Raw genomic sequence first — 12,190 nt, forward strand, 5'->3', positions numbered from 1 at the left:
TAAACACTTCAGGTCTTACTTGCCTCATTTGTCCAGTATGTGCCATTATGCTTTTGCACAATTTTAGTTTCTAAATTAAATAGCATGCATTATTAAATCTAATATCTTGCAGAAGCCTATTATCAACAGCTTTTATCAAATGAAAAGGGAGAGATGACATAGAGCCTAATAATTATACGAGTGATCATAGTCCTCTTCAGACAACTGGGAATGAAAAATATTCCAGCAGACCTGCTGGATTTATTACAAAATAAATGTCATACCAAAGCTGTTATGACTAAACAGCACTATTTGCTCCATCTTAACACTAAAAACTAAAGATTTAGGGTTAAAACCAACAAAAATTTTTAGAAACTCGTGACAACTTTTGGAGTGGGTGAATTTGGTAGCACTACCTACCTGGCAAAGCAATGCACTCCTGATTCCTAGGTTCCCACTGACAGTTTTGATCCATGGCACAGCTTTTACAACTTGTCTTTTTGTTACAGTAATAGGCAGGATTATCCTTAGGACAATTGTCATAGAGAGTAACAGGAACCTAAAATAAATAGCACAGGTGAGACTTTTTCTGATCTCCAGCCATGTGGGTTTATAACAGCCATGATTACAACACTAATATCACAGTCCAGCTCTACAAGGCAATTTATATATCCAAAAGCTGTGGAACTGGGCACAGCCTGGACTGGTTATCCAAGATATTCCCCCAAAACACTGCCTGACATGTTTTCCGTACTAAAGCTTTTACAAGAGGGCTATTTTGTTTCTTCTAGGGAAAGCCCTATTGATATCAAACCCAAAATGTGATTAATGAATAATCACCATGGTGAAACCTCCAACTCTTCCCCTGCCCACAGCCATCCTCCTAAATTCATTGTAAAATACCATGCAAAACCCTTGGATCAAATTGAAAAACCTCCAAACACGTGGCACTTTTGAGCTAGATATGCACTGGGAATAACAAAACAGGGATCATAACACTGACAGATGGAAATGTGGATATTTGCTATTCCAAAGGGTAAATTTAAACTAGGGAAGTGTTAAGAGCCATTACCTGTTCCTCTGTGCAGTTGTTGTGTGCTGGGATACACTGGTCAGAACACCACTGACAGCTGTTTGTGTTGGCTGTGCAGCTGTAGCAGTCTGTAATCTGATCACATTTTTCATTGTCTACAGCTATTAAAGAAAAAAACCTGCATGACCAAAAACAGGCATTTCCTGACAGAGCTCTAAGAACTTGATTATTTACAGCAAAAGACACAACCAAATAGCAGTGCCTGTAGATTTTCTGTTAGCAACTAAAATCAGGTACTTTCATGTGTTTGAACTGATAGAAGATTGCTTTTATTTACAGCAGCAATCATTTTTAGTGCCCAAGGAGCCCTAAAACACATCACCAGAAAATAATGCACCAAGACATGGAAGCACACGAAGTCAGACACGTTAAGAGCCAGGGAAGTGATGCCAGAGGATATCCACAGGGACAGTGGGTGGCCATCCCCCAGCACAGGTCCATCTTCCTGCAAGCCTGGCTTTCCAGTGGAGCATTTTCATGGGAAGCTTGAATTTTTCATTCATCTTTCCAATTATTTATTGCCTGCGCTTTGTGAAAATTTACTGTGCATTGGGAACCCAGCAAGGCAATGTCCTTTACACCAGTTTCTATTAAATAATTAAAGGCTGCACATCTGTTACAGAACCAAGGGCTGTATAATGAATGTATCAGGATAAAGTTGTTTAAAATTATCCTAAGGGGAAAGACAGGAATCAGACCTTAAAACATTAATTCATTTTATCTGCCTCTATACATAGAATCATAGAATCCCAGAATGGTTGGGGTTGGAAGGGACCTTAAAGATCATCTGGTACCAACCCCCTGCCAAAAAACCAAACTTTTCCTAAAGCAGTATCCCTGCTGTCTCTTTTGAAGAGTACAGGATCATTCCATCAGATCCAGATGCCCTTCCTTGCCCCGTGGTGCTCTTCAGCCAATTCTTGGCTCTCCCAAGGTCAATTCTTGGAGCAAACATTTACAGAATGATGGTCCAGGCCTGGTCCCTGGCTGGTGATTCTTGTTAGGGATAGAAAAGTAAGTCCAAGAAGCAGGGTAGGAAAAAGATCTCATGAACAAGCAGTTTCAGGAGCAGGAGATAGAAACACCTCCACATCTCCATGACCCCTGGCCAGAGGAAGGGCTCTCAGGACACATGGAAGCCCAACCACAACCCCCAGTGTAAAACCTGCCCTTGGAATGGCACACAATTAACACAGGAGGAGTTGGGAAGGAGAAAAAGCCTGCACACCTTCCAGGAAAGGGGACAGAAAGAAGGGGACACCTACCTGGCTTGGGAGGACAGTCTTCAAACACCTTTTGCTGCTGCTCCAGTGTTGCATTTTCCCAGGGGATGCAGTGGGGAGGGCGGGGAGGGCGCAGAGCCCACACACACCTGAGCCCGGGGCCAGCCCCCAGGCAGGATGACTCGTTGCCAAAAGCCTCACATCTCTCAGGTGTGAACTTCAGGATGTCACTCAGGAGGAGGCTGTTGAAGCCTCCAAACACATACATGGTGCTGGACAACATGGAAGCAAAGAGAGAAAAACTCACAGCTGTTTTCATGGACAGAGCACTGCTCCAGTAAATGGGATTTAAGGTCTGAGAGAAGTGTTTTATTATATGCCAGCATATATAAATCCAAATAAATAGCTCTTGGTTAAGGGAGGCACTAAAGAAAAGGTCAGACAAATTTCACTGTTTCAGAGATGCCAGAGAGACTCAACACAGAGTCAAAGCTACTCAAGGTCATCGACCAATGTCCCCCTCCAGCCAAAACTTTGAGGGGACCTGATCAACACGATTATACGTAAAATGCTGAAAAATGTGGGATCCCCTTGTAATCCACACTGGCAAGACACAGAGGAAGGATAAAAATTGGGGAGATTCTACCACAGCACTAAACCAGAGTTCAGAAACTGTGACAAAACTTTCTGTTGCTGTCACTCTCTGTCCTCCTCTGTAAGAAAACCACACTTTGCATGGCTGGTAACAACTGAGCAGAGTCATTGTGTCAACCAAAAAATCCAAACAAACCCCCAAACAAATAATTTGTACAGACAGGAGTGGGGGATTTCAAACCTCCTTCAGTATCTCAGCTGCACCAGAAAAAACACGAAATTTTAACAGTTACACAAAAACGTCACACAAAAATTCTCTGTGCATCTGTGTCTGTCAATGCACCTTTAAAAATACGGTGAAGAAGGGCCAAGGCAGCTGAAAAGAGAAGTTCTGGTTAAATCATAAGTAGCTGTATTATGATTTTCATTCTATTTTAGAACTCCTATGAAATAAATTTCTCAGACTTGGTTGTACTGATCCAGTAACAGCTGTTCATCTGGAAGCAGGGATATCACTACAGTCTGTAAGGCTTAACAGCCAAAATCTCACCTAAGATTTCACCCAAATACTGAACATCATGTGCCTGGGGAAGAGCAGCCCCACAGGAAAAGGTGTGTAAAGTGAAACACAAAAAAATTTTAAAAAGCATGAGGGAAAGTCAGATTTGGAAATAAATGTTGTCAGTGCAGCTAAGAAAGAAGTGTGAAATACATTAAAATGCACAATTATTAAACAACTAAAAAATAGAAATATATATAAAAATAATGACAAAAAATCAAATTATTGAAAAAACTAAGTGAGCTGGTTCAGTTTAGCCCAGTACAGAAGGGCTGATGGGAACAGCTGAATACTAAAGACATTACAAGAGTGAAGATCTGAAAACTTTCAGAGATTCACAAAATAGTTTGGGTGGGAAGGAACCTTAAATCCCACCTCTTTCCACTCCCTGTCATGGGTATGGACACCTTCCACTAGGCCAGGCTGCTCCAAACCCCATCCAACCTGGCCTGGGACCCTTCCAGGGATGGGGCAGCCCAAAGCTCCATGGACAAGAGGGTTTGTGCCAGACCCTCAGCCTGTGCTGCAGTTCCTCATCCACTCATGCCCATGCCCTGTAGAACACCTGTGCCCGTACCTGTTGTACAGCACAGCAGAGTGCCCAAAGCCCCAGAACCCCTGTGCCCTTACCTGTTGTAGAGGACAGCCGAGTGCCCAAACCTGTTAACATCGTGGTGCAGAGCCGGGCGAGGCAGCACAGACCATCGATCACAGGCTGCAAGTGATAAAAACCGTTTCAGAAATGTTTCTCTGGACAATGAACAAGACAATTCACGCAGCAGTTTCCTCCTGAGAGATCTCCAGCACCTGAAATCCTTCAGCAAAGGCCCTGAGGGGCTGGAGTGGCCCTGGCCCTGCCCAGGGCAGGAACGGAACTGGGAAGGGGCTGCAGAGTCCCTGAGGGAGCCGGGCAGGGGCTGCAGAGTCCCTGAGGGAGCCGGGCAGGGGCTGCAGAGTCCCTGAGGGAGCCGGGCAGGGGCTGCAGAGTCCCTGAGGGAGCCGGGCAGGGGCTGCAGAGTCCCTGAGGGAGCCGGGCAGGGGCTGCAGAATCCCTGAGGGAGCCGGGCAGGGGCTGCAGAGTCCCTGAGGGAGCCGGGCAGGGGCTGCAGAAGCCCTGAGGGAGCCGGGCAGGGGCTGCAGAGTCCCTGAGGGAGCCGGGCAGGGGCTGCAGAGTCCCTGAGGGAGCCGGGCAGGGGCTGCAGAGTCCCTGAGGGAGCCGGGCAGGGGCTGCAGAGTCCCTGAGGGAGCCGGGCAGGGGCTCAGCCTGGAGCAAAGGAGGCTCAGGGGGCCCTTGTGGCTCTGCACAGCTCCTGCCAGGAGGGCACACAGCCAGGGGGTCGGGCTCTGCTCCAGGGAACAGGACAAGAAGAAACTGTTTTTCCTCCTTTACTAGTAGGATTTTTCACCATGTAACAAGTTCTGGTTTTATCTGTTTATACATGAATTATTTGTAGTTTTGCCCCAAACCAGTATCACTGAGAACAGAGGCTTATCTTTTTTTTTCTTTTTCCATTGCCATTATGTTCCTAGAGGGCAGATACCCATGTTTTTAAAAATATTTTTCACTCATCATAGCTTAAAGATTTGTGGCTGTTTTTCTCTTTTAATACAATGTTAGATTATTCCATCTTTTTCTATTAGCATAAAATTTATAAGTTCTGCTTCATTTTTCACTTGGTTTCTCAGGTAATTTTTTTCTTTGGGCAGCATGGGAGAAAAAAAAACATATTAAGAAACATCTAACCCACTGAGCAAAGGAACAGAAGTAGGAAAAGTCAGTGCAATTCATAACACTTAAACTTCATAAAGGGAATGGATCACCTTGGGGGCCAATATCCCAGAGGCACTTGGATGCAATTTATGCAATTAAGACAGAAAAGTCAATCTTCTGTAAAGATCTACAGGGCCCTCAAATATTCCTAAGATTCTTTAATATGAGATAAAACCATTGCGCAGTGGACTGACCCTCTGGAAAAAAAAAAGCCCACAAACCAAACTAGTCCATGGATAAAGTGAAAGTCAAAGAAAAACAAAGCTTTATTTTTTACTAAATTTAATTGGAGAATTGTTGGATAAAACAACAGATGCAGAGCAATTTTGTTCAAGAACGCTAATAAAGAAAAGACAGAAGACACAGAATTAGTACTTTGATAAATTGTGATTTTGGAATTTATTTTTACATGCCATTTGCTCCATCTTCAAAGAATTTAACCTAACCCAGCACCACTCCCAAGCCAAACATGACAGTTCCAATTTTAAATAGAAGACTTCAGAAAAATTGGACAGCAATTTGCAATTTTTTAGCCATCAAGGTGTGTGAGGCCAAGAAACATGTTTTTCTAGATTAATAGAAGGCCTGGAATATTTTGTTTTCTAAGCTTCTTTGCCATTTTTAACCAGAGATCAAATATTGGAGAAACCAAGTAATTCTGAGACTACAAAGAATCTTCTCCTTCTTGACTTAACCTAAAACATACAATGCTGGGATTTATTAAATGCACTGTTCAATCAGAACATATCAGCTACAAAAACATCCAGCCTCTCCCTGTGCTTGTCATCAGAATCAGAATTTTCATGGGGTAAATAGAAGAGTTTTCATTTCTCTTCTGTGGGGAGAAAAGATCAATTTAAAAGCAGCACCTTTACCTAAGCAGCAGGTGGAGGATTAAGTGAGGCATTTTTCCACACAAAGCTGCTGAGAGCAGGAAACTTTGACAAAGGCCAGAGGGACCAGTTCTGGGGATAGGAAGAGCTAATTGGCCATTTCAGTGTGCAGAAAATAGGGAAAATACTGAGAGACAGCTCTGCCCAAGTGCTCACCCAACCCAAATGTCAGCAGTCCAAAGGCTTGTCCTGAGAATGGAGAGTAACACATGCACACAGCTGGATTGTTATCCTGAAACCTTCCCAAACTAGGCAGCACCTGGACAATTCTGATTGAATGTGCCCCAAGCTGGTCAAATAGAGGATAAAGGACAAGAAGTAGTCAAGAATTTTTATTGCTCACCCCCAGCACACATCTCAGTGCAAGCTGTTAGCATTGCCCCACACAGAAAAAAGGTTGTATGTACTCCCAATACTCAGTGCATGTGCTCTGATTACTTGGAAATTTGAGGAAGGAAAACCAGAAAAAATTGATGATGTAAATAAAATTTGTTACTAACAAAATAAGCTTTAATGACAAAGGTTAAGGAGAAGACCAGAGTTTGAAGCATTTGTTTCAGATTGGATTTAATTCCACTTCTCCCCAGTCTTCCAACCATCACTGTGACCATTAATCAATCATGATGGCTAATCGCAACAATGTAAAAAATTAGCAAGGCAGGCAGACAGCATACTATAAAAGTAGGGAATAAAGACAATTATTAAGCCTCTTCACTGAAGGCTTTCAGTATCAACTGGTCTTGCCTTGGGAACATCAAGGGTTAGATAACAGGGGGGTTACATGGGCTTATTCCCATGGAGACCAACAGGAGCATGACCAGGGTCATTAATTACTGCAGAGATTATGCATGAAGAAGCACTGAAAAGGCATTGCTGCTGTGACACAAGTGATGGGCCACCATCCTAATGCCTTCCTAATCACATGGGATAAGGGAAATCATGCACAATGGCTCCTGCAATGAATAGAACAGAAGTGGCCTCATTTCTGAAAAAAAAGCTGCTCCTTTCAGGCTGAGGATCTCTTCTCTAAGGAATGAGGGGACCCAAGAACACCTCTCACCCACCATGTGACGTAAAACCAATGCAAGCTCCCACACATCAGTGTATATCTGGTAAGATCTGGGGATGTTGACTACATCACTCATGTCATGTAACATGTTACCCAAACTTGAACATCATTATTGGCATATTTTGCCAAATTAATGCAATTTGTGTTTTACACCTGACAGAGAGTTCAATAGTTCAGGGCAGGTAGCAGAATGCAGAAAGAAAAATCTATCGCAGTTGCTACCGAAGTTTAAAAAAATCAAACTGTTTATGACTGCCACAGAATGACAAAATACTCCGGGCTGGATGGCACCTTAAAACAATCTCATTTCAGCTCTGAGCCACGGGCAGGAACACTTTCCACTAGACCAGGCTGCTCAAAGCCCCATCCAACCCAGTCAAATACCTCATTTTAACTCCTCAATTTAAAAAAAAAATCAAAATAAAGCTAGCTAGGAGCACACAAAGATTCCAGAGGGATGTGGCTAGAAATCACAGGAGGCACAATGGAATGACCACTATAACAGAGAGCAAAAGGGCACAAGGATAGCAAACCCTGATGGCCCAAGTATTCACTTGCATTTTCCTCTCACAAACCAGGAGTAAGATCTTGGTGGACAGTCACTTGGAGATTTCAGGTTCACAGGATTATTTCAGAGAAGCCACATTTAGAGCATTCTGAGAGCGAAAGGTGAATGTCAGAATACCGAGTGACGTTTTTCCCCAGTGTGAATTATCTGTGTATGTACCTTCTTTATGTAATTTCACCTCTTCCTTCCCTGTTTTTCTTAAACTCACAGGCTCTGGAATCCAAATCCACAAATAAATGCTGCCCTCTCCTGGCCACTGAAACTCAGCAAGTCCAACCTAATAACTTGGCTTTATGATTGAATGAAGCAGTGCAGTGTACAGGTGGAGTTTCAGCAGGGTCTAGTGCTTGTAACTGTCCTAAGAACTTGAATTTTTGACCCATCATAGATTAAAACACAATCAAAATATCAGAATAGATTTATGGCTGAGATAGCAGGACAGAAAACAGCCTCAAGTTGGGCCAGGGAAGATGTAGATTAGATATCAGAAAGTTTTTTCATGCAAAGGGTTGCAAAACACTGGAATAAGCTGCTTAGGGCAGTGATGGAGTCACCATCTCTGGAAGTGTTCAAAAAACATGTGGATGTGGCACCTGAGGACATGGTTTAGTGGTGAAAATGGTGGTGGTGCTGGGTTGCCAGTTGGACTTGGTGATCTTAAAGGTTTTTTCCACCCTTAATGATTCCATGGTTTTATGATTCTGTAAAAATATGCAGTTTAAAACCTAATTTTTAATGCCCAAGGTTGTGTATAAACTGTTAACAAAGGAACTGCTGCTGCTGTCTGTAATTGGAAATCACTTCCCCTCATGTGCTTGGAATTCTGTAGCAAGGTTATTGAGCTTCTCCTGACTGCAGATCCCTGAGCCCAGCAGCACTTGGGATAACACTTGCACCATAAACCAGCATTCTGGAGACAAACCAAGGACAGCTCCCGAGAAACACCCAAGTGTTTGGGGTTTGTTATTGTTTCTGCAAGAACTTACCGATGTCATAGGCCATGAAATCCGAAGAAAAGCACTTGGCTCCATGGCTCATGGAGGTGTCATTGTGAGTGTTTCCTCCAAACACCAGCATGGTCCCACTCACGATCACAGCTGTGTGCAAGTAGCGGAAAAATCGGCTGTCTTTGAGAATAGTCCTTCAGAAATAAAAATATATCTATTAATGAGACTGCTGAGTACCTGGCAAAGGCAAAACACTCCATAAATCTAAGCTGAAGAACACTTTGAGGGCAAGGATAGTATCTAACTACTTTTCCTAATGAGCTGATTAACAATTACATTCCACATTGTTCAATTCCACTTGTAATTTCATTCTCATCTTTCCACTTGCTTTGCCAATTTATACGAGAACTATACCTATGAGAGCCTCTTTCCAAAGCTGTGGTCTTCCAATCATCAGTTCTTTCCCTAGGGATTCCCAAGTTCTCACACTTGTCTTTTGAACATAGTCAGTCTGGGAAGACTCCAATATTTTGTAGTAACTCTGCTTTTATAGCAACACAAAGAAATCTTTCACACCGGGCAGCATCTCTGCTCACAACTAAAAAATCTATTTTACCATGATCTATACAGCTCCTGAAAACAAAGCCCTACAGGTTAATAACTGTACAACAGGCTGGCTCATCAGAGACTAAATCATGGGAAGCACTAATCAAACTCGTCACCAATCTCAACTTCCATCAGTAGTACTGATGGCACTGAGCACAGAGGGTCATCTTTTGGAGGATTCTCCTATTTTTCTGAGAGGATTTGTGTTGAAGGAGGGGGGACTCTGTCCCTGTGCCCCTCCCTGAGGTGAGAGCCCACCTGCAGAGCTGCCCCAGCCCTGGGGCCAACAGCAGGAGGACGTGGAGCTGCTGGAGAGAGCCCAGAGGAGGCCCCGGAGCTGCTGCAGGGCTGGAGCCCCTCTGCTCTGGAGCCAGGCTGGCAGAGCTGGGAATGCTCCCCTGGAGAAGGGAAGGCTCCAGGCAGAGCTCAGAGCCCCTGGCAGGGCCTGCAGGGGCTCCAGGAGAGCTGCAGAGGGGCTGGGGACAAGGCCTGCAGGGACAGGAGCCAGGGAATGGCTCCCACTGGGAAAGGGGAGATTGGGCTGGGATCTTGGCAAGGAATTCCTGCCTGGGCTGGAATTCCCAGAGCAGCTGGGGCTGCCCCTGGATCCCTGGGAGCACCTGGGATAGCAGAAAGTATCCCTGCCATGGCAGGGGGTGGAATGGGTTGAGTTTTAAGGTCTCTTCAACTAGGGGACATCAAGTTGAGTGTGTGGTGGACACACCTGAGGGACAGGATTTGTTCCAGAGGAACCTGGAAGAGCTCAAGAAAAGGGCCCATGGGAAGCTCATGAGATTTAACAAGAGAGGGCTAAATCACTCAAGAATAAAAGAAAGAGTCAATGGCACAAAAAAAAGGCAGAGATAGAGATGAATAGACAGTCCTACACTCTCCACTTGTACAACAGGGCTTGCCAGACTGAGAAAATAAATGTGACAAAAGAAAATTGGTTCTGCAGGAGTTTGGAAGAACAATGTCACATTTGTTAAGTTTCTGCCTACTCAGCCAGATTTGTCCACTCCATGGCTGAAGTGGAAGATCAAATTAATCCAGAGAGGAAGTGGGGTTATTTCTGTGTATACAACTGAGTGGGAAGGAGGGGGGCTGGAAATTAGTCACTCATTACCTTCCTCATCAGTACAGACTCACAAACAGATGTTGCAGAAACACAAGCTATTTTAACACCCAATAAGAGATGCAGTGACTCAAATTTACATGTGTTAACCCAAAAGACAGTCAGGAGCCTTTAGAATCAACATTAAAAACACAGAATTAAGGAAAATGTATTTCATCTCTGTTGCTCCAGGCTGTGAAGTGTGGCTATAGCTTTTTAATAAAACTCACCTTTTGGCAGCAACAAATCACAGAAGATTTCAGCTTAAGAAATGAACATTTCAAGCAGTTACAGAGACAGAAGAAAATAGGCTTATAATAGAAATTCCTTTACAGTCTTAACTGTAGAATGGATTATCACTGGCTTGACTGCAGTAACTGCACTAATATGCACAGGCTGTACGGCTAGCAAGAAAAAAACATCAAATATTTTTCTTTTCAGTTTGAATCAAACAATAGATTAAAATGGATTTCTTGGCTTGTTCACAGCCTTGATTATATTGATTATATCATTCCCTCTTTGTAAGGTGACATAAAAACGACATTCAAGAGCACAGCATCTATCCCGGATTCAGGTAGATATAAACCACTATACCCTCATGAAATACCCATCCTCTTGTTCACTACAAACAAAACTGACAGGGCAGTAAACGCAAAAAAGAAGAAGAACAACTTACCACATGCGGGAATCCACTTCATATTTGTACAAATCATCTGCCAGCCTGTACTTGTTGGCACTGAAGGCCTTGTAACCCCCGTGGATGTAGATAGATCTTGTATTTGGATCATAAACACTGCTGTGACCATATCCTCCCTGCACCAGAGCTCCACTCGTCTGCAAGATGCTCCAGGTATTTGTCACTGAAAAATGAGTGACAAAACATGGTTCATTTCTGTCCATTTGACAACTCAACAACGCGGTGAAATAAATTGGGATTCCCCTGACTCAGATCTAGACACTGTCTCTATCACTTCATATCCAAAAATATTCCCCTTCAAAAAGTCTGTTGTCAAGAAGCATTGCCAGGTATTTTCAATTGGAGCAGAAATAGCTCTTCCACAGTCATTTTTTACATTTTGCAGACAATATAAGTAAATGAGAAATAAAAAGTAGACAAATAATATATTGCATTTCAATGACATGAAAATGCCAGCACTGTGACTTGATTTGGAATGGGACTCAAGAGCACTTTTACTTTTTATATATATATATAAATATATATATATATATAAAGCCAGACAGCACTGAAGCCAAGTCTGACTGTGAAGAACACTGCAGTTAAAAACTAATATGTGATTCATGATCCTGTATCTCACTCACTAAAATAACATTGGTCTGAAGCACTTTAGACGTATTATAATGGCAACTGAAATAAAAATACCACATTACACACCAAATCTCTGTAGTAAGTGCTGAATGAAACCCTATACAAGCTTCCCAACTGCAGGCCAGAGCAGGCACACCAAAGGCAAAGGAAGTGAACAGTCTGCAAGATCACACATGGCAGAAACACATCACTGCCCCACGGGCTGTGGTTCTCTCTGGATTTCTCCGAAAGGAAGAAATCTTGCTCACATGGACTCCAGAGAACCAGGCTCCAGCAGATCCTCTGGATCGGCATGACTGGAGGACAAAGTGGAGACAGGGCCACTATTTCTGAGAATAACCAGCACACTCCTGTTGTGAACTTCCTGTGCCTAACTACAATCCCGACGTGGTCTGTGGAGCCAGGAATGTGCCCCCATTTCTGAGCTGGGTACAAGTTCAGTTTGCC

General features: G+C 43.4%; 1 protein-coding gene across 1 annotated transcript in view; it reads right to left on the reverse strand.

The window, feature by feature from the left end:
• Positions 1–12,190, reverse strand: part of ATRN (attractin) — a 150,827-nt gene that overhangs the window by 82,706 nt on the left and 55,931 nt on the right. Inside the window, exons 9-14 of the mRNA XM_066548861.1 lie at positions 11,093–11,276; positions 8,736–8,890; positions 4,079–4,163; positions 2,338–2,567; positions 1,052–1,173; positions 400–538 (exon numbers count right to left, since the gene is read on the reverse strand). Of these exons, the coding sequence (XP_066404958.1) occupies positions 400–538; positions 1,052–1,173; positions 2,338–2,567; positions 4,079–4,163; positions 8,736–8,890; positions 11,093–11,276 (915 nt within the window). The remainder of the gene's footprint in view (positions 1–399; positions 539–1,051; positions 1,174–2,337; positions 2,568–4,078; positions 4,164–8,735; positions 8,891–11,092; positions 11,277–12,190) is intronic.

This window comes from Molothrus aeneus, chromosome 4, assembly GCF_037042795.1.
Source record: "Molothrus aeneus isolate 106 chromosome 4, BPBGC_Maene_1.0, whole genome shotgun sequence".
In the NCBI taxonomy this organism is placed as follows: Eukaryota; Metazoa; Chordata; class Aves; order Passeriformes; family Icteridae; genus Molothrus; species Molothrus aeneus.